General features: G+C 34.8%; 1 protein-coding gene across 2 annotated transcripts in view; it reads right to left on the bottom strand.

Moving 5' to 3' along the window:
- Positions 1 to 24335, bottom strand: part of GPATCH2 (G-patch domain containing 2) — a 191390-nt gene that overhangs the window by 144664 nt on the left and 22391 nt on the right. The window contains exons 4-6 of one of the 2 annotated variants that reach the window (XM_043486166.1): positions 23187 to 23369; positions 22648 to 22727; positions 20488 to 22520 (exon numbers count right to left, since the gene is read on the bottom strand). In XM_043486166.1, coding sequence (XP_043342101.1) covers positions 22488 to 22520; positions 22648 to 22727; positions 23187 to 23369 — 296 coding nt within the window. In that variant the 3' untranslated portion in view covers positions 20488 to 22487. Of the gene's footprint in view, positions 1 to 20487; positions 22521 to 22647; positions 22728 to 23186; positions 23370 to 24335 lie in introns of those variants that run through there. The other variant, XM_043486165.1, reaches the window with a different exon arrangement.

The following is a 24335-nucleotide window of genomic DNA, read 5'->3' as shown; positions in this document are numbered from 1 at the left end:
ATCATTGGTAAAATAACCTTTCAACCAACAAATCTGAAAGTTAATAGGGAAATGTTATACCCTTAAAAATTCTGTTTCAAACAAAAAAGGATTAAGACACGTTTATAATATTTACTAGAGTATACTAAAGTATGACCAGAGCCAAAATCTCCCAATTATCTCAAAATCACAGTAAAGAGATCTGTGCCTCAAATCCTGCCTATAATTTCTCTTTATAATTAGTATATAACTTTCCTTCAGTAATCATTCTTTACTCTTGTCATCCTTCTCTTTTGAAAATTGCCCTTCCCCAATCATCCTCTCAAGCTTTGCTACTTAAAAGAAGGGTTCTCAGACCAGAAGTAGCAACATTTTCTAGAAGCTTCTTAAAAATGCAAAAATCTGAAGCCCCACCCAAGTCTTATGGAATCAGAATTTACATCTTAATGAAGTCCACCACACCCATGCTCCAAGATTTGCTGGGTGACTAAATTTAAGAAGTACTGCTTTAGACTTGCTGGACAGAATTTCCATCTTCACAGTGTGTTTCTCTTGTTCTTACCCTTTACAGGTCTTGACTGGTCTTCAGGATAATAGGGTTAGAAAGCATCTTAGAAATCACTGATTTCAAACTTTCATGTTACAGACAGGCACACTAGAAATAAGTAGTAACACCGAGCACAAGAACCTTGCATAAAAAGGCACTGATAAATGTCAAGTTGCAAGACAAAGGCAAGAAGAGAAATTGAAGCTGAAAGGGATTAAGGTCTTACACAAGTTCATATGGTTAATTAGTTGCAGGGATAAAACAACAATCTATGTCTCATGTTGATTCCAATGCCCAATGCTCGGTTCAATACAAGAGGCTACTAGCAAGACAGGGCCAGAGTTTTGGAGGGATTCCAGCCCTCCTCATTCCTTGCTGGGATGTGTAAGAGTGTATGCTTCTTGGGACTAGGTGTATGTGCATACATGTGGACACTCACGGGAACACACGTGCATGCCTAGTTCTGGAGTGCTTTGCAGAGCAACAGTTTTATTAATAACCACTTAAAGCCTAAAATTCAAGTTTTACAAATATGGCGTCTATTTTTTCAGCTTCAAGTCAAATTTCCTTTTCTACAGTCTTTGATCATCTTCACTTCTATCAAAACATATCTGAGGTAGCTGAGAGGTGGGAATCAGGAGGTCATGAGTAAAGGTCACGTGAGGTACACTGCAAACAGACGCAGCAGCCTAACTGGCTGGGCACTATTACTCGAGCTGGCCCTATTCATCTCTCCTACTTCTTTTCCTTCATATGCTTCTTCCTCTGTGTCACCCTCTTCCTGTTCCACTGCCCTTGCTCCTTTTCTTTAACTGCCACCGAAAAGACGAAGTTCAAAAAGTAACTTACACAATGCCTGACACTTTTGGGGAGAAAAGCACTACCCAAATTATTACAAATCATAACTTACAATTGTATAGTATTTTAAATTTTGTACCAAGTATGTTTGTAGAGCACTTTCAGAAAAATTTTCTTAATGCTACCACAATACCATAATGTCAAAATGCTTTTCGTAATGACAGTGAATATAAAGATTGACTCCATATAAAGACATTCTATGGACATGGCAAATCTGTTCACATTTTCTCAATTAATAACACGCTATGAAAAATTGTAAGTGAAAAAATATTTGCACGATAAGACCAAAAAAAAAAAAAATAACAGAAAAGGCAACACTACATTTATAAAATTTTACTTTTAAAAAAGCAAAAATACCTGTTAAAAAAATATATATATATGTATATAGTGAAGCTAAAAGATGAATTTCATCATGTCCTATCAAAGACCAGAAGAAAGTGGCAGAATGTAAACAATTCACAGTATATAACCAGTCAACAAATTATCAAACATAGAAAACTTTAATGATTTAAATAATTGCCTTGGTTACTTATTGAGCTTTATTCTCAACTAACATTTGAGTATAAAATACACTTAACTGTAATTAACAGGCACACCTAGAGGTTGTAGAGTTTATACTACAACAGAAATAAACTACTGAAATACACCAATCATTGTAAGAATGCTATATATGGATAACTTTATTATAAAAGCAATAGAAATTAGAACTTTTGAGACTAAACTCCTTGGATAGGATGCAGTAAAATATGGGTAAATGAAAGACTACTAATGTCTCATAAACAGTCACTGAATTTAATCACTCCCATTCCCCCCATTAATAGCACAGATGAATTAAACAGTAGATGAGTTAGTTAAGAGGAACCTGAAGGAATTACCGACAGTGTGGGACAGAAAAACAATGAAATGGAAACTAGGAGAAAAGGGTTATGAGATATTGACGGTAAAATGAGAAAGTGCAACACACGTCTGTCTGGAGAAATAGAGAAATAGAAGATGCATAATAAACAAAAGAGAACATTTAGCTAAGGGTTGAAATTTTTAAAAAGCTGGTTAGAGTGCTCGCTTCGGCAGCACATATACTAAAATATAATAAAAAGCTGGTTAGACAGAAATTACTAGTTGTAGGAAAGACGACATAAAAGCGGGGTCAATAAATTCACATCTATGCATAATGTGAAACTACAGAATATCAAAGACAAAAAAACTCAGCCAGAGTGGGGGAAACAAAACCACATGGTCTAACATGAATCTGACAACAGGTTGCTTAACAGCAACAACAAATGCCAGGAGCCAGTCACAGAGTACCTTCCAAGTGCTGAGAAAAATGATTTAACTCAGAATTCTATATGCAGAAAAACTACTGTTCATAAAGAAAAGTGAAATGAATCCAGTTGCAGATTTAAAACAGCAAATTTACCAGTTATAGGCACTAGGATACCTTCTAAGAACATATTGAAGAAAAGGATCTTGCAAGGAAAATCTAAGACTATGTAAGAAGAAATGCTAAGAATCTGGTAGACTTTTAAAATCTAAATAAATTATATGTGAATATTAATATCTAGTTCAATCATTTATAAAACTAAAAAAATTGGAGAGGAAGAGAATGTTTTGGCTTGAAGAAGTATGATCAAAATTAGTTTTATGGTCTTTGTATTGTCAGAAGTCCCAACATTACCCACATACCTTAAATTTAACATACAGCTGAGAACTCAATATTTTTTAAACAGTCAGGCATTTTTACAACTCTTCATCTTTGGTTTGCTGACCTAAAGTACTAGACTTAGAATTGGATGACCTAAGTTTCTGCAAAAGGGATACCTACAAACAAATGTATGTTGATCCTCACACGAAACCCACGTTCATTCCTTCAGTAGTCTCACTAATATACCGAGTTCCTACAATGTGTCAAACCCTGTTCTAGATACAAAAGAGAGAGGCCAACAAGACAGACAAGAGTCCCAGACCCTAGAAGCATAAATTCTAGCAGTTGGAGATAGCAGACAAGAAAAAAAAGAAATAAATTTTCAGATTAAGTTAGATGCTATAAAGGAAAGGGAAAAGGTCACATAAAGGGAAGTAAGTAAAAGAGGGAGGGAAGTAAGTGATCAGAGTAACTTTGCCTAAGACTGTGTAACAGTGCGAGTCAAACAGAGCTCTACCATGCCACTATAGAACGCTACCTTTAAATATACATTTAAGTATAGTCAAAATAAGTGGTATTCATTTGTATGAACTATATTTTTTTCAATTCAAGATTTGGGCATGCCATCAAAGAGACAAGAATAAATGGTAAGTGTTTTAGTCCCTTATTCCCTTTTACTCCCATGGTCAGTATCATGTGCGGTGTTTTGGTTTATTTCCTTTGTTGGCTATCAAATCTTAAAATGTTTTGAATCTGAATATCTTTAGTTAGTATGCAGCTGTCTCCCCAACACCAAGTTACTTCCCACATATGTGTCTATATTATCTGCCTGGCCCCTGAAGGAATTTGAATTTGGATTCCTGAAGTTAACGTGTAATAGTAGCGTCTTTACAGCTCACAAAGTCCTATGACTTGTGAAGTAACTTTCATGAAATAAGGTAACTTATTTCATGTTACCTTTTATTACCCCTATTTAGGGATGAGGAAACTGAAACTCAAAAGTGTTTTCTCCAAGGTCATATAGCCAGTAAATCTGAGAGAGGCTATTCTGATTTCTGGTTCTGTGCTTTTGGCTTGCACTGTATCAGAAGGGGCTAACACGTGGTGCTCCGACAGACAAAGTGATGGCAGTGGAGACTCTGAATGAGAGGAGAGATGCCTCCTGGCAGGGAAGTTTACAGGTAAGATTTTAATGAAAATGTACTTTGATGAATGGGCAAGATTTCCCCAGACTGACATGAAAAGGGTGATATTTCAAATGGTAAAAACAGCAGGAGCCAACTGATAGATGATGGAAAGTTCAAGACTTATTTAGAATACATCAAATGCAGGGGAGTTAGGATGTGAAGATGGGAAGACAGCGGAAGTCCTAAACGGCAAAGACCTAGAACAAGAAGAAAAGGAATTTACATGCTTTTGGTACACTAGTAGGTTTAATGTTAGAAGTCAAATGGGGCACAAAGATCACGTTAGAATTTGAGGAAAGTTGATGATGGCAAGAAAGTAAGTGGAGAAGGAAAGACTAAATAAGAAGGCTAGTGAGGATACATCAACAACGGTCAAAGACACTGAACTAGAGAATTGGAGAAAAATAATTACTAATTGACCTCTTTTAAAACATACATTTTGCTTGAAAATGGTAAAGTTTACCTGGCAATTCCAAAAACTATGGTTCAAAATGTTAAAAATTTCAGTCTCCAGGATGAATTCACATTCAACTAGAAAGGCTATGGAGAGGCAGGTGGGGAAAACAGAAAAGGATTCTAGACCAAGAATCAGACTATTGACCCTGCTCTGCTTATCAGTTAAGTCAGTTACTTATCTCTTCAGAATCTTAACTTCCTTTTCTGAAAAAAAATGCTGTTACCCTTTGCAAAACTGAATGCTACCACGCAAAGGTGACAACTGTGATCTTACATTACTGTTAAAATCTTCATTAATGAGAGTAATAGAAAAAAACGATTATCACTTAAGCAATAAATTGACTCTGTATTATTAGCCAATGTTTATAAAACCACCAGAGGAATACCACTAAAATCTATTATTGGTATTTAAAAGAAAAGCATAAGTGTTTCAGCTGATCTTTTTTTATGTAAAAGAGCATTATTTGATTTACTTTCATATCTAATGTGATGTGAAAATCAAAATAGAAGGTACACATAAGTCAGAGATTACTTTTAAGGTTTTCACAGCTAGCTAAATTTATTAAAACCTCTAATTTGTTAACATAGAAATTAATTTGGTAAGTACCAATGACTAACACACTTTATATTAAAGAATCCATATATCAAAAAATTAATAAGTTCACAGATTAAAAAAAACAAGTAGCACTACTTTTAGATGAAGAAAACCTGTAATTCATGTCTGATCTTTGCCTTAGAAAGCATCTGTTTTCTTTACCAGTTAGCTCAATTAATGAATGCTATTTCAGCTACTCTGGCTAAAACAAATTACATTTTTTTACCTGCTAAATTAATCATATGACATCTTATATATTAGTGATGATACAAATTTGCCAGTGAGTTACAGGTTTGATTCAAATTAATGTAACACTCATTCCTAATAGTGTCACCTTCAAAAATATATTCTAGAATTTTAACTGATATAAAAAGTGTCAACTTAACACCAAGCCTCAGAACATGCTGACTGCAAGCACATTTTGGTAGATTTGTGGGAAGGAAAACTGATTCTCATTTTCGTTTTTAAATTTTATGTAATAGCACAGTAAAGGTACAGGTGGAAAAGAAAGGGGGGGGTACCAATCTGACTTCACTGTGAAATAAACAAAGAGAGGTACACAATTAAAATGACAAAATCAGTGTTCACCATCTAGTATCTGAACATTTATTTTAAGTCTAATGATAATATGAGGAGTATAAAGAATGGGAAATGCTCATGCATCATGCACTAAATTAAAAAACAAGAACTACATTCTAAAATACCATGTGAAAAACCAATCTGATTTCACACTTAGGATACATTAAAAAAGAACAATCTGAAAATGTATACATAGAGATTTAGAAAATAAATCTGGAGATTAATGAAGGGAAGACCTCTGTGTCAGATACACAGAATATAGCTGATTGCTGTGTTCCCTTTTGGGTTACTGCTATGAATGGAAAATAAAAGGAGGCTCCCAATATGACCCTAATCCAAACGAGTATTCCCTCTTCTTTGTACCAGATACTTACATGGAATCATGCTGTTACTCTGTGTCTTTCTCCCCACATTTTGATTCAAAAAATGGATCTATAACAACAATCATCTAATAATCGCCAAAGTGCTTCTTTTATGAATCTGGCCCTTCCTCAAGAAGTTAAGACTGAAAAGTCTTTTAATCTCTTTCTGAAAAGAATTACTGGATTGCATTTCAGTTCAAGTTCAAGGGTATTAAAATGTACAGTGGAGAGTGAAAAAGGTACTAGGTTATAGATTTTAACTTCTTAACTAGAAAACTGACTCAAAATAGATTTTCTAATTTACAATGAATCAAAAGAGAAAACATTAGACCATAGCAAAAGTGGCACAAATGTATCAAAAACCAAATGAATAAACATTTGAGGAGATTTATTATTAGAAATTGCAATAAATTTTGGAAAGATGAATTGATTTTAGTTAAAAGGTATAACTGACAATTTATTGGGCGGGAAGATGCATTATTTTCCAATTGTTATCCATCTACAGTAAAACTGATTTGTGTCCTATTGTATTTTATGGAAAAGGAGAGTGCAACTTTCAGTGATTTAGATTAAATGTATTAATCATAACCAGGCACTGTGAACTATATATCTACTATTAAAGAAGATTTTTGACATTTAATTCTGTAGCAATATTTTGGCTCTGTACCACTCTTCCTAAATCCAATTCCTGCTACAGTTGGCAGGTTTCTCCCTTTTAATTTTATGAGGCTTAAAGTAGCATTTAACCACCCATGCGGTAAATAATGCGGGATTAGAAATATTTAGTGTTTTGTTTCCCTTTCAAGAGTGGTAATCCATCAAATCCAAAAATGTTCTCTAAAATTTTTCTATATTTTTGGCAATCTCTAATATACGATACCATAAAAACTATAAAATTAAATAAAATGCATTACATAGCCACAATAGATCTGCTTTTCTAAAGAACTGTGTGAACCAAAAAGAGCAGATAAAGATCACTTTGAACTAGCAACACAAGTCCCCTAACAAAAAAACAAAATAAAGTAAAACAAAAAAAAAATACGGCTTAAAACATGATACTTGATTAGAATGTTTTAATTTTACTCCCTTGGGTAATGAATCTTAATGTGTGTGCAAATTATTTCTAAGCAGTTTAACCATTTAATACACATCTAAACCACAGACTATTGAGAGACAAAGTATTAGAGTTATACAGGAAAACAATTATTAAACATCTAGAGTGCTAGGTATTTGGCTAAGTGCTCTATAAATGCAAAAATAAATTTTAAGTTTAGTACATTATCTGGTACACATTTGCCCCCAACAAATTAAACTGAATTCACAATCTTTTTCTCATACAAGTGAGGCACAAGATGAAAATGAAATGATTAACCTACAGAAGTTTCTAACTATAATTTAGAATAGTAACAAAACACTTTTACATTTACCATGTGAGCTTAAGAAGAATTAAAAATTTCAATTAAAAAGTATAATTCTGCTATGAAATCAAAGTAACTACTGGAAGTAAAACTGACTTTAAACAAAATCAAATTCCACTTTTAAAGTTTTAATTTAATGAAATGTTCATTTGGTTATTAGTGAATCCAAATTATTACAATAGTCACACTATAACTGCACGTGGTACTCTGAGATACATCAAAGTAATAAAGTAACCTGTCAAACGAGTAATTATCTATATTTAATCTATATATAAAACAAATGGTCCAGAAATGAGTAAAGTCTGTAATTCACTCCAGACACACTGATGCCATATATTCATGGTTAGAACATCTAATTTCTTCATGCATATTCATATCTTAATTCACTTTTAAGTTTATGATGACTGTTATGAAAATAAGTGTATGTCCTCAAAGTATCTAAATGAAATCAAGAACCACCTACCAGAAATAATATAATCTAAAAAGAAAATGTGTGTGTATGTATGTATGTGTTTGTAAAGGCCCTTTTTTCATATATAAAGTGTCTGCCTTGCCCTTGGTTTCACAGTGCCAGACTGTGAAGCTTGGAATTACACAGTGAGAAAAACAGGAGGAAGGGAAATTCATCCAGTCAGCTAGACAGCCAGCACCTCTAAGTAACATTACAATGGAAAGTAAAGGCATTTCAAGAACAACCATATGATCAATATATATAATTATGTGTTTAAAATGTGTTAGTAACATATATGTACAATTTGCTGAAGAAACCGTAATATACATGAAACAACTTACTGAAGAAACAAGATGTTCAATCAAGGAGTCAGATTAATTGGTTTTTCCTATAAACAGACAATTCCAAAGACTATATTAGACCGGTACTAGTACTTTAAGATCCTAACTGAGGAAGGAGGATTAGGGGAAAGTTGTGATGCTAATAAATATGAAGAAAGCTAATGCCAAATTCATTGCATGAATTATTTCCTTCAACATAATTTGCAGCAACTTAAGAATTAACAATAAAAACTCATAAATCTTTCCTCAAAATAAGTGAGTGAGTGAGTGAAAGTCTCTCAGCAGTGTCTGACTCTTTGCGATCCCATGGAATGTACAGAATTCTATACAGGCCAGAATACTGGAGTGGGTAGCCGTTCCTTTCCCCAGGGGATCTTCTCAACCCAGGGATCGAACCCAAGTTTCCTGTATTACAGACGGATTTTGTACCAGCTGAGCCACCAGGGAAGCCCAATCAAATTTTGAAATAGATCACCTTTTCAAGTTGACAAGAAATTTAAGTGTCAAGTCTCATGGTATCAAAAGCTAACATTCAAAAAAAGCTAAATCACTATAGGTCCAGCTAAAAATACAGAAAAGAGTGTGACTTCTGATAATTTTCATGTGTAAGAAGATCAGAGTTCAGAAGACCTGGATCTGATCCTTTATGATGAAGTTAATTCTTTGAAAATCACTTGAGTCCACAAAATGAAATTACAGTAATACTTAAATCACAGGATGCTGGGGTTTGTAAAGATGCTCTTTACAAAATATTCCATTCTATTTAAATATTTATTGCTGTCACTCACCTTTTTGGATATGAAGAACCTAACTGATGATGAGAAAGAAAAGACGTAAATGTCAGCAAGGACCTAGTAAGTTAAATCAACAGGTACCAAAGGAAAGGAGAGAAAAACACTTGTGAGAAAAAAACAGAAGAGTTGATAAGAGACATGGACAGCATAGCTACATGATGAAAATTATTACACTGAAAAATACAACATATATCCAATTCAGTAGATTTAACTTGATCAACCAAACACAGAATAATTATGTACCCAATATATTCACTAGATTGACCAAACTATATATAACTAAGGTGTAGTATTTCAGTGGGCCATTAGGCCTGTCAATTTTTTACAAATTAAAAATTAATTGGAAATATTTTTACCCTTGAAGGGGAAGAGATATAGCTTGATGGCTAAGTCTTTGGGGAGTGGGTCACAGGGCTAGAGTTTAAATTCTGATAATAACAATTACAAGCGGTGACCCTGAATAAGTCATTTAAGCCATTTGCCCCTGTTCTTGGCTTATAAAGTGGAGAGGAGAATAATATTTATCTCAATAGGCTTTTTTTTGAACATTAAATAAATTAACATACATAGATTAGAATACCACCTGGCAAATAAAAACTCAATAAATGCTAGCTAATATAATTAACAGTAATCAAATATCTCTGTCCTTTCATATTAGTTACATAAAATAAAAGCAGAATTATTAATATACTGAAATGAAACATTATGCAGCCAAACAAAAGAATAAAAATAGGTATAATTTATAATCTGTTAGACTTTCTTTAAAGTTTAAAAACCACAGTGCAGATTAACTGATGCTGTATTTGTATAGATGGGTATGGGAAGAATTGGATATAGGGCACTTGTCATATTTGTCTCTTAAAACCTGTGAATCTATGACTTAAAAAAAAAAAAAAGAAAGTAAAAAGAAAATACTAGGTAGCATTTACCAATAAACGTAACCCACCCACTAATCATACATTTCAGCTCCCTTTCAAAGCCCCACTAAAACTACAGTAAGGAATAAAAAAGTGTAACTTCACAAGGACAAAGGAAACAGGAAAGAAGATACCACCAAGCAATCTATGTTCACAAAATCACAGAAGAAGAAAACAACAAATGTGTGGCTGGCCACTCAACATTCTCCAGCAATGGGGTAGGGGGAGGGTGGCAATAAAAAGTAAATGGACTGAAGCAACAGGTTCCACAAAGTTTCAGAAACTGGAGGCTCCAGATACCTCTTAAATAGGGAATTGCTCAAAAGCCTATTTTTTAAAGTTGATTCTTGGTCCCAATCCTTGGCCAGTCAGTCACAGAACATTATCACCCCTTCCTTATATCCCAATTGAAGCATAAAATGTAGGGTAAGATAATCTGAAACTAGAAAGGGCCACTGCTGCTGCTAAGTCGCTTCCGTCGTGTTCGGCTGTGTGCGACCCCATAGACAGCAGTCCACCAGGCTCCTCTGTCCCTGGGATTCTCCAGGCAAGAACACTGGAGTGGGCTGCCATTTCCTTCTGACATATCTTTAATAGAATGAAGAGAATTCAGTGAAAGTCTGCAGACAGAGTGCCCGGTCCTCTGCTTTGCAATCAGAATGCTGGTGAGTGGAGTCAAACATGAGACCACCCCATTCCCCAGCCCCCGACATCCTACCCTGCTTGAGACAGGAGATAACTTATTAGGAGATGATTGGGCTTCACAGGTGGCGCAGTGGTAAAGAATCTGCCTGCAATGCAGGATAGGCAAGGGACACAGGTTTGAACCCTGTGTCAGGAGGATCGCCTGGAGAAGGAAATGGCAACCCACTCCAGTATTCTTGCTTGGACAATTCCAGGGACAGAGAAGCTTGGGGGGCTACAGTCCAAGGGCTGGAAAGAATCAGATATGACTGAATGACTGAGCACAGCACATGAAAAGGAAATCACTACGGACAACAACATTTAAGTATGAGCATCTGCACACGGGGCAGCCAAGCAGCTTTTTAGTGCCCTCTCAGATGGAATCTTACCTGCATCACATCACGAAGTACATAAAAGGACAAATTAAAAACAGTGAAGAAGGAGTTCCCTGGAGGTCCAGTGGTTAGGGCATGGCGCTTTCACTGCCAAGGGCCTGAATTCAATCCCCAGTCTGGGAACTAAGATCTCAAACTGTGCAGCATGGCCAATATTTAAAAAAAAAAAAAAGAGGAACTTAGATACTAACATTGGTAGGAAAAGATGTCACTTAAGGTTGTACTAGCAATTGGACAAAAGGTTGTAGTGGTGGAAAAGTCCCTAAAAAGTATAAGGTAATACCCAGTAGATCCTTATCAACATTTAAAATATTATTAAGCATATACTATGGGCTAGGAGCTGGACTCCTGTCGCTGGGGTGCTGTGTGCTTGGGGATATAATGCAAACATAGATGAGTTATTTAGTTGCAAAATCATGCCTGACCTCAACCTCACCAGCTGTAGCCACGGAATTTTCCAGGCAAGAATACAGTCTGTGTCTCCTGCATCTCCTACATTGGCAGGCAGATTCTTTACCAGTGAGTCGCCAGGGAAGCCCCATGAAGATGAGTAACAGTGTAAAATAGGAAGGTCACCCATGAATGAATGAAAGAATGGCGTTTCAGAAGATGGAGTGATCTTTGAAGTGTGATGAGTTGGAGAAGGTTTTGAAGAAAAGGTATCGAGCCTGAATTATTCCTTGCAGAACACATGAATCTAACAGTAAGAAGATGGGTGCACTATTGTGAGCAAAAGTATAGAAAGAATGAACACGGCTGAGTGAGGGCAGGCTGAGGGAGAGGTAGGGATGCTATGACCTAGTACCATCTGGAAAAGAGTGAAGTGTTATCTATAGGTCATTGGTGAGCAGGGAAAGTCAGAAGGAACAAACCTGACTTTGATGATAAAGGGGGTAAAAACTATTTTTTTGGCTAGGGTATAACCATGTTTTAAAAATGTTTACATGGAGTCACATGTCATACGGATTAGAGGGAGGAAAACTGGAAGAAAGACCAGCAAGGAGACTAAGGTACTATCAAAATGTAAGGTTATGAGTAACTATGATAGGGCACTGACTAGGTGAAAACTGGGAAGAAAGGGCTAAAAATATAGATAAGGAAAGGAGTGAGACACTGACATGTCTAGATGTGGAAAGAGTGGAGGAAAACAACACATAAAACTAAAATATTAACTTATCAATGAAAAACAACTTAGGATCAGTGCAACTGAAGAATGAAAAATAACAGGATCAGTGCATCCCTTAGCAAATAGGTCTCTCCTCTCTCTCTCTCCCTGTCCCAATTAATTTTCACTAACCAAACTACAAGCTACTAGGGGACAAAGACATATCTTATTTCCCACAGTGAAGATACCACATGCCTTCACTACATGTACATAGAACTGAACCAAGAAGTCTATGGCTGAAAACACAATTAAGCAAGACATCAAGTTTCTGAGTCAGAGGTAACATACACTTACTTTTTCATCCAATAAATGAAATACTTCTTTAAAACATTCTTGTGGATCAAAAAGTTAGAGGAATCTATCAAAGATACATATAAATTAAAAGGGATGACATAAAATCTAAGTAACAATTTTATTTTGGGGATTATGTAGGTTTAAAAGAAACATTTCTAGACTGCTGCTGTGTGCTGGGCTTAGTTACCGTGTTGTGTGTGACCCTTTGCAACCCCATGGACTGCAACCTGCCAGGCACCTCTGTCCATGGGGATTCTCCAGGAAGAATACTGGAGTGGGCTGCCATGCCCTCCTCCAGGGGATCTTCCCAACCCAGGGATCTATACAGTTTAAAATCTATACTACATACTTCAATATCTATACAAATCTGAAAGACTTCAAAAAGGCCAAGTACACGCCATTGAATATTACTATGATGGTGAACTGTTATAAACAAAGATCAGGTTTAAATATGAAGTTCTAAAAGGAAGATGCTATACTGTGAGTGGCATAAGTCATCACTTCTTGGTACACAAAGACATCATTAAACTTTTAGTTTATTCCTCTATTAAGGTACTGGTAAATGTTTTGGACACTTGTGATTTAACAACAACAAAAATTTTACAAGTTTTATTGGCTTAAAGTATATATACCTGTTGGCATGTATCTCTTGTTTGTCAGAATCCAAACGAGACTGGATGACATGTAAAAAATATCTGGTTATCATTGGCTAACTATAGCATAGGGACCCCTTTTATTTTTAAGACTTCTTAGTGAATTCTCAGTTGTTCAAATTGACCTTCAGATGGAGGATTTGCAGGTGACTTCAATATAGAAGGCACTTGTTAAATATTATTTGGAAGTGTTCTACCCATCATTGATTTTGAACTTTTCTGCTATTAGATACCTGACATATCTGAAGGCAAATTAGAAAACTGAGTTTTATAGACCATCAAAATAATTCTATCAGCAACATAAAAGGCAGAAAACCAGAGTAGAAGCTTTGAAGAAAGTGAAGTGTTTGCAGCATTTCTGTTTCCCTGATTTTGATTCAAAAAAAAGGAAAGCAAGAAAAAATTGAAAACTCTGACAATGTCACAATTTTAAAGAGCAACAAGGGATGGCATGTAAAAAATAATGCACACAAATCTCTATATAAAAACACACAGAAAACAAATTTATGGTTTACTAAAGGGAAAAGGGAGGTGGTGGAGATAAATTGAGAGTACAGAATTAACAGATACAAACTACCATACATAAAATAGATAAGAAACAAGGATTTACTATATAGCACAGGAAACTACATTAAGTATCTTGTAATAACCTATAATGGAAAATAACCTTTAAAAACATACACATATGATTGAATTGCTTTCCTATACACATGAAACTAATACTGTAAATCAACTATTCTTCAATAAAATATATATCTCACAAAAGGACCATCAATGTGATACAACTTACATAAAGAACTAAAACAGGAAAAGCTGACATATTGTTTAGGAATACACATGCAAGTGGAAATCTTTAATATTAGAAGTTTGAGATACACAGAGGAATTAGAAAGTTCTGTTTCTGAAGGTAGGTGTTGAGAATAAGATTTGTTTTTTGGTTATTCTGTAAACTGTACATTTATATTACCTATGCACATATCTTAGTTCAAGATTTTTCTCAATAAAAATCATGCCATACACTACAAAAAAAAAAAAAAAAAGGAGCAACAAGGAAATGGGTCTTCAATCTTCATTTATGGAGTCCAACAGTTACCAATCAGCAGTTTTAATTTCTAAAAAGAACATTTTACAACATATTGCAAAGGTTTTTTAGGATACAAAAGAGAGGAAAAAACTTTAAATGTTAAGTAATATCTTAAAAGAAGTATTTTTAAAAAACCTCAAATGTTTTTCACCCAATACTTTTAAGAAGAATCATGAAAAAGTCCAAGATAATTTCCTAAAAAAAAAAATCTTAAGATAAGCCATTTCTTTACTAATAAACGTGAATGACGTGAAACTGAATCTGTATGCAAGCACCAAAGTAAAGAAAATGAAAAGAAGAAAGCATGGCATTTCATGATCTTTAGAAATACAATAAAAAGACTGGTTGCCCTGCCCAATATTCAAGTAGCCATAAAAGCAGAATGATATAATATTAAAATATTACATTTCCAAACATTATGATTTACTCTAAACAAGAAAACCAGAATGCTATATAAATATTTGACACTTGCAAACGTTTTTTAAGTAAAAAAACAAAACAAATATTTAAAAGCATCAGAATTAAGACTGTACTTTATAAATAAAAGTATCCTGTTGCTACTTGCAGGCCCACCTCCAGTGACATTTAAAACCAGTGGTCAATCTGGTCTTCAATCAGGAGAGATGTCTAGGACATAACCAAACTTCCTGAATGAACAAGTGTGAGAATCCCCTGTTTCTTTTTTCCACATTGTTAATGAAAGCAATGAGAAGAAAGGCAGTAATTGATCAAGGCTGTACATTCACTCAATGGACATGAGTTTGAGCAAGCTCCAGGAGTTGGTGATGGACAGGGAAGCCTGGCGTACTGCAGTCCATGGGGTCGCAAAGAGTCGGACATGACTGAGTGACTGAACTGAACTGAACATTTACTTCAGCCTGCGAATCATATTCTCTCTAATCACCTGCACATCCTGTGGTTCACTATTACACTGTTATTGTTCAGTCACTAAGTCATGTCCAACTCTTTGGAACTCCATGGACTGTGGCCCACCAGGCTCCTCTGTTGCTAGGATTTCCCAGGCAAGAATACTGGAGCAGGTTGCCATTTGCTCCTCCAGGGGATCTTTTTCTTCACAGTCATTTTTACTTACTCATCCTCCTCCCCAATCAAGTTTATTTTTACTTACTAAAATATAAGCTTCAGGGAATCTTGTCTGCTTTGTTCACCAGTGTAAACCCAAGGCTTAGAAGAGTATCTTGCATATAGTAGAGGCTCCATAAATGTTTGTTGAATGAATGGATACTATCCAAAGGTCAATTAGAATATCAAATCTGGTAAAATAAAGGGTTTAGTCTACTGTGGATCCCACCTACTGGGAAAACAGGCAGACAGCTTTAGACTCCTAATACAGTCTTAACCTGTAATCAGACAGTGTACACTCTACACCACTGCCCATGCAACAGGACAAAACGGATTACCTTAACGCCTCAGAAATTATATCAGTTCACACGCATTCCCATGGAACACAGAGTCTGAAATGATCTAACTCCTGTCCACGTTGCTAACCAAATCCTGTCAATGACATACTCAACACAAGTGTATCTTGTACTTTAGCAACTTTGGATTCAATTTCCTGAATATTCCATGCTGTTTCAAACTTACGCCTTGCCCATCCACACTTCTCTGTCTGCCAATTTCATCCCCAATGAGTGAGATCCAACTCATACTTGCAGACATTCCTCCTGTGTGAAGTCTACCCAGAATTTTGCCAAGCTCCATTAGAGGGAGGAGAGGAATAAGAGAGACAGAAAGGATATTATCACAGTTGAACTGAAGAAGAAATGTGAGAGCTACTAGGCACACTATTTATGGCTGGAGAGATACTGCGGAACCTTGGAAGGCAAGTAGGGAAAACAATCTGAAACAGAGCAAGAAAGTAGACCTGAAATGGATGATGCAAAAGATCAAGAAGAATGTATCATAAACTACCAGAGAAACACAGAGAAGGGTCAGAACACAGCATGTGGGTCCACGGTGATTAGTCAATTATTACTTTTATATGGCATACACCTTGATTGCACTCACTATTCAAGACAACGCAGAATAGGGCAAGGATTTCAAACTAACTCACACTTCCAACAGGATTTTGTTAGAAAGGAAGATTTTTTTATGAAGATAATCTATTTTTATTTATTAGTAACATGACAAAAGAATAAACTGGCTTACTAATGGAAAAGTTAAATGTGTAAATCGTAAACATTAACCTATTATAGGGATTTTCTTAGAATTAAATGAATTAAATAAATAGAATGTGGAAAAATGTCTGGCATATAGTAAGCATCATCCTAACTAAGTGCTTGCATTCACTGCTAACATTTGCTTTGCCAAGTTCCAGGCTTCTGAGGCATCACAAACCAAAAAAACAATATACGAAGTCAAGGCAATTCTAGTAATAAGTTGTTGGAGAAGGAAGCATAAGGACTTCAAATATATGGGGAAAAATGTATTAAGTGGCCACATTTGATAACAGTAAAATACCAAGACTAAATATATGTTTATGCAATTTTTTCTAAAGGAATTTTAAGATTAAATATGGAGAACAGAATAAGCATTCAAATATTTGTTGGATGAATGAATGCATTACTATATATCTGTATTATTTGAATTTATGTATATATATATATATATACACACCAGTAAAGTGTAATATAATAAAAGTAAATATCAATACTAATATGAATACTATTTTTAATGGAAAAGAATAAAAATTGTTAAATTTATATTTTCAAATACCAATTATGGATATTAAATTTACATGACATGAAATATAAAGTTGTGAATAATCACATAAAGATAGAGAATTTTAATTCAAACAAGAGACACTGTTAAAAAGTCTTCTGTAAAAAAAATATTGGTTACACATCTATTAAGCAGTCACTTTTCTATGATACAAAATCTACTTTATCTTAAAAGAAATTCTAAGAAAAAAAATCAGTTTCTAGTGTGAAATTTTCTAGATCAGATAAAAACTAAATTATTATCATACATAGTGATAGATTAGAATACACATGATATAATTTATATTTAAAATATAAAAATTCTAAACATATATCCTTTTTATATTCTGCAAGGTATCCAAAAATTCTTTAAGGATACAAATGAGTATGAATTCATAGGTTATAATTAAGCATTTAGTTATCAAACTCCATTGAAAAAAATAACTAACACATGGTCAAATTACAGTTGAGGACAAATGCTGGGAATGTTTTTCAATATCATTTTAGGTCTGTTTCTATCATAAAATTTCAGACTAGGCTAAAAGAAAAGGTTATGTAGTTCCCTTATTTAAACCAAGTCCATTTAAAATGGCCCTCCTGTTATAAAAGCCTATAAATCAGACTAAATATTCCTACTCTAGTATCCTAAGAAACAATAAAACAACAGTTGAGTAAGACATATAGAGTAAATCATTACAGTAACATTATCAATATGCCACTCATGAAATCCTGTCGTCTATGACTTCATAAATGAAGAAAAAATATAATATTCTTTTTCTCTTACAGAATGAATGTGACTCAAGTGTCTGAACAGATATAAGCTACTACATTGTTGATTACAAACAGTATGCTTACTTGTATAGCATAACAATTTAGATAAAGGACTGACGTTCACATTTTTTCAAATATTTAAACTTGATAAATGTATATTAAATAAAAAAGTCAGTAAAATCAGATTCATTTTGACAGAATAACCACCACCACCATCACACTTTTTTTTCTTACAACCATACAAAAAATGGACTGAAATAATTGTAAAATCTTAAGATAGAATCCTTATGTACAATTGTTTATGTAATATTTATGTTGGATTTCAGGTACTATATTTTAAATGGAGCCATTTATTTTCTGATCTTTCAACAGACTACTCAATTTGAATGCTAATTTAGATAAATGTAACATTGTAGAAAGAGCATCCCTTTTCAAAAAAAGAAGATAGAGATCTCTCACCTGCATAACACACTGATTAATTACGATGCTTAGAGATAGCACATGCTATCTAACTTAAATGCTATGCTTAACTCAGGTTAATCAGATTTACTTTGCAAGTACAGTGGTATCCCAAAACTGATTCTGGGATGGATCATTATTCTCAAGACTATTATTCTGAATTATACTTGATGCACAAATTCTGAAAATACAAGAGATTCAAGCTGAATCTCTTGGATAACAGTCACAGGGTATTCCTTGGAATTAATTATTATTTGCTTAATTCTCCTAAAAGAGGTGGATATAAAAGGCTGGAGAGCTAGGCTCCAATAAATTAGTGCCCTATTTGAACAGAAGACAGCAACAGTTAATTCCTCTCAGCATTAAATTCTCAGGACTTTGGATTCTCCCTTCATGCACATGGACAAAATTACTTTTAAGAATCAGATAACTCTGGACCAAAATCTCCTGACCAGTATTGGTCTTTCTACAAATAAATATTAATAGCTTAATAATTGTGGTAGGAGGAAGAGGGGAATGGAGAAAAGAAGCTTAAAACAAGCTTTTTAGTTTGCAGTTGAGTTTTAAGATTTAATGCAGTGTCTGTCAATCTAAAATTCATTCAAAATCATTCTACACAGACCACATTAAAGACAAAGATTGGCTCAAATATGAATCAGGTATAAAAGAAACATAAAAAGGCTGTAATCTAAAGCATTTTAAATATTAAATATGAAGGGATATTATATATAAAATATGAACAGGTAAGTTTTAAAGTCTAAAATTCTGTACTTGGACCCATGATACAAATGTTCTCTACATCATGAGCTTCTATGTTTCATATATCTAATAAGTGTGATGATCATTTATTTCATAAACACTCTGTAACAGAGATGGTGCTGGGCCCATTATGGGAACATAATCTCATTTAATCCTGATAACACTTCTGCAAAGTAATCATTGTTTCTCTTTAACAGAAAGAGGAAATGAGGTTCAAATTGTAATTACAAGCGAAAAGAAGAAGCCGGGTGGGAATTTACCAACATCTGACTTCAAAGTCTGTAAACTTTATATTAGGCAGTACCACTCTGCTCTTCTACAAAACCAGCTAGAGTCGATCCTCACTCCTAATTAACTATAGGTCCTACATAGGCAAATGTGCATATTCACTAAAATTTATTTGTAACCCCTAAGTCAACGCTTACACAGTGCTTTCATGGTCATTCACAGGCATGAGTAAAGCAGTGGAAAAAATGTGAATCATCTGAGGCACAAGTGCATTCCGCACTGAGGTCAAGTGAGGCAACAATCTGCTTTCTCGTTTCAGCTCTAATACTGTCAACAAGTGTCCTCTTTGCGGTTTACTTAGTCGCACATTTTCCACCTTTCTGTGCTTTTTTTGGTGATTCCCTGTCTTAAGTGGTCCCCAAACATACCGCTGCAGTGCCGTCTACTGTTTCCAAGCACAAGAAGGCGGTCATGTGCCTTATGGAGAAAATACACGAATTAGATAAGCTTTGCTCAGGTATGACTCATAAGGCTGTTGGTCATGAGTTCAATGTTAACAGATCAACAATATATACCAAGTAAGGTGCTTTAAAACACAAACATACACAGAAGGTTATGTATCGACTGCATGATGTCATGACCTAGGTGCACAGGAACCCAACCCTGCGGTTTACCTGAGGAGCAGTGGTTCAGCCTTCACTAATTCAGGGAAGTGTACAGAACATTACTATGGTGAATAAGAGAATCTGATTGGGAGTTTTTCTCCAAAAATGTTTACATTAATATTTCAGTAGGAGATTCTCCTTCTGTCATTTCTCTCAAAGAACATTATATTTGTGTAGTCATCACCCATCTGTTTAAGAAACTCCTTGCTGCCATTTCCATTTAATGGGTTTGCAGCTACATGTGTCTAACTTTGCTCAGGAAACTCATTTCTCTGTAAGGCAATCTGGCTTTCCAAGTGAAAGTCTAAGCAATCAAATTTCACTTCTTACTACCGGATGTTATGGCTACTGTTTAAAGATGACTGTTTTGTAAGGTTATGATTTTTAACACTAGATCGTTACACATAATATGGACAGTACAAGCAACAACAACAAAAGAAAACTTAGCAAGGGAATTTAAAAATAGCAGCACAAATTGGAACTCTTACCTTTCTTGCCCAAGTCAGATACTTTATTGAAAAAAAAAAAAAAGGATTACAGTACTTAAAAATCCAAACAAGGACAATTCAGAATTGAAAGAAAGAAAAGTGGAAGGAGCTCATTGTCTTCAGTAAAATTTTGAATACAAAAAACATGGACCAGGAAAACAGTTTATGGCCTAATGCACTAGTTTCATGATAAACACACGTATATAGTATATCTCCATCAAGTGAAACTTAATCACCTTTTTACAATTGAGAGGAAAGGCAGCTTTTACTATGGTTAAGCCATGTATCATCAATACCATGAAGCTAGCCTATCAGTTGTAATAGCTTCTATAAAATACCACAGTGAGATTGCAATAAGCCTAGAAAATGGGCTACAAATCCCAGCTATGCTCAAGCAAGCAGTGAACCAAATATAAAAATAGGTAAAACTGAACCAAGAACTAGAGAGCATTCATCTAGATTCATGATTGGTAAGGCAAAGTTCATAGGCCAAGGTTTTAAAGTGACTTATTCAGATCTAAAAGACAGTCATTATACAAAATAAAATAAAAGCATTTGTGTAATTCAGAAAAAAAAAAAAATCACGAAGTTTCACTCCAAAGGACATAGCACAAAAACGCTTACTTACAATGACCAAATACCACATTATTGTACCTTTAAAATATCGCTTTAAATATGCAAAGGTAAAGAGACTCAAAGTCGCACTTTATCACTTTTAATCTCTCTGGTTTAGACAAGTCATCTAAAAGATGTCACACATTCCTGCTTGATACATTTGCTGGAATCTTTCAGACTGTAACAACTTTAGGGAAAGAAAATGTCAACTTCAAGTTTCTTTTCCAATGATCATATTTAAATTAGCCATTAAATGCTGAATTAACAATGAATCTATACAATAATATAAAAATACATGTATTGAATCACAATTTTCATCAATTATTGAAAATAATAAAAATAGTAATCATTGCAATATAACCATTTTGAAGAACTCAAATGGTTTGAATGTAGTATAGTGTCTATACCATCAATAGAAATGTTACATTTTCCCTTCTGCTTGGTAAAAATGAGCGCAAGCATCTTTGACACACACATTTTCCATTCTAAGGATGTGTAAGCAAGGTCTCACTTTTAAACATGACAATATGATTCAGTCATACAGTATTTTTTGCAATACCAGTATTTTGCAATACCAATACCATTTCAACATGGTCTAAGCCAAAATGATCATTTTAACTGGTTTCAGGTATCAGACAGAGGAGATAGTTTAAAAGGTAAGAGTAAATGATTCCACTAGCACAGACTAGGTATCACCGTGACTAGTTTAAAGATGAATTTTTCCAAGTACAATAAAAACTATACTATAAAATACAATGGGTTTGCAATACAGAGCAGAATATCCAAGTAGAAAGCAAACTTGAACAAAATACAAACTCTAGTAGATTATCAACCTTACCTATGACTCATCTTAGCCCTTATTAAAATACCCTGAGTAAAATGCAAATATTTTAAATAATGTTGGCTATGTACGATTTCTCTAAAAATGAACCATAAACGTCAATGCATCATGTTTTTAAATTACAACAGTCAGATATGTAAAAATGAGTTCTTATCCAGTCACAATATAAACATTAAGGAATACTGATGTGAAATCTGGAAAGTTTTAATTCTCTAGCTTTTGTGAGCAATTTGGCAAAGCAAGTGATACATATATGGTTTCAATGTAAAAAAAATCATAAAAGAGAAAAATATATAAATTTACAGTAGTTTCTACCCACCCTGGGCCAACCTAGATCCCTAAGAGCCTCGCCCATCAGGTTCACTTCTGACTAAAGGAAGAATACCAGTCCTCCAGCAAAAACAGCCCCATCCTTTCATCAAAGAGGCTCTCACTTCAGTGATATTCCTCCAGGGCAAGAGGACAGGAGCCAGGTTCCCTCGAAAGTCATTCCCCAGATGTTCAAAACGTAACTAATTTATTAGCATTAGAAGATTTGGTTTATAGGGGAATCTCACTGGTCCAGTTTGTAGCCTACAAAAAAATGGATTATTTTTAAGTATAACATTAGAATATGAATAAAGGATGAGGATGTGGCTTTTTATTCCACAGAAATGGATACATTTCCAAACATGACAAATAAACAAGAAAGCATGCCTACCATTGAAGGTGGGGTCCCTCCCGATTTTTTAATATTCTTGGAAGGCATTCCATGGAGGCGACTCAGTCTGGCTTGGAAACCTGGAAAATCAAAGTTCTCAGTTGAAGCAGAGTCTATGATTACTGGAGAATAAGATCCTATCAATTCAGAAATCAGAGTCAGTTGGAGGGGGAAATATATTGAACAGTAGTGAGGAAAAGGTGAAATTCACACTTAAAAGATCCAAAGCAATGCCTAGTAGGGTTCTAAGGCAGCCAGCACATGACAATCAATTACTTAAGTATCAGAGTATTATCCAGGGTTTCTCTTTCCTCCCAATTTATCTATCATTTCAACATTTTTACCATGGGCCCAGCAAGAAAGCAAGTCAACCTTCCTAATAAAAGCGGAGAAGTACGGGAGCTGAATCACTGGTCACCGCGTTTCTTCCCAGCATCTTGTGTCTCGTCTTTCACTTCTATTTAGCATCTCCTCCATCCTGACTATTCCTAACTGACTACAGATCCCCTCTTCTCCACCAGTCGGGCAGTGCTACTGACCTCTTCTTCCCGGATGTGACATAAGGGGGAAAGAACCCGTTAGGATACTTTCAAAGACGGGATCGGGTAAGTTTTTGTCTAGATCAGTAGGATCTTCCTTTTCCCACCATGGAATGACTCCGGTGATGCCACACGCTCCCCCTGATTCCTTCTCGTAGAACCAGTCGCTCTGCTCATCATCACCTGCGCAAATACAAGAAACCACCAAAGATTCAGTCTCATCATCCCAAGGAACAGAGCTGTCAGATTCAGATTTAAAAAATAAGAGATGGTAATTAAACCAGAAGTTCAGATAAATGACTCATTTTTACTATAAATGTGCAGTGGTTGCATAAAATTTTTAATATATGTCCAAATACAAAATGTGCTCAGTCACTCAGTTGTGTCCGACTCTTTGTGACTCCACGGACTGTAGCTCTCCAGGCTCCTCTGTCCATGGGATTCTCCAGGCAAGAATACTGGAGTGGGTTGCCCGACCCTCCTCCAGGGGCTCTTACTGACCCAGGGATCGAACTCTTGTGTTTCGATTGGCAGGCAGATTCTTTTAACCACTGAGCCACAGAGAAAGACCAAATACAAAATGGAGCATACTTATAATGAAAAGTAATTACTTATCCAAAATTCAAATTTAACTGAGGATCCTGCATTTTATCTGGAAATCATCTATATAATCTATAAAGAAAACTTTTCACTTAAACGTTACTTTAACATTATAACAAGAATTTCCATCAACAAGAACATAAAGTGTTATGTTTCAGAACCAGTTTAAAAATGTGAAAATAATACACTGGTTAATTCTTTGGCAAAAACTGTAGGAAAATCCATTTAAGTTACTACTCTTTCCATGTTAAGGAAAAACAAGCCTTAATCTCCTGCCAGGAATTAAAAGGTATAAAATTGTAGAACCTGTTCTTTGCAGCTGATAATGGTATATAATTAGCTTAATTTCATGATTTGTATGGAGTGCAAAAGGGGAAACAATCATGAACAGATGTGACTAAATGAAATTAATCTGATTAAGTTCATTAAGAAATAGTTGTGAAAAACTTGATTTTAAATGAAAAGTGACAACATCACAGAGTTTACAGAGAAACTACACTGAACTACTACAGGCAAAGTATTTTTAAAACAGAACACTATTCATACAAA

Source organism: Cervus canadensis, chromosome 13, assembly GCF_019320065.1.
Source record: "Cervus canadensis isolate Bull #8, Minnesota chromosome 13, ASM1932006v1, whole genome shotgun sequence".
Taxonomy (NCBI): domain Eukaryota; kingdom Metazoa; phylum Chordata; class Mammalia; order Artiodactyla; family Cervidae; genus Cervus; species Cervus canadensis.
This window is presented reverse-complemented; position numbering and strand designations above follow the sequence as displayed.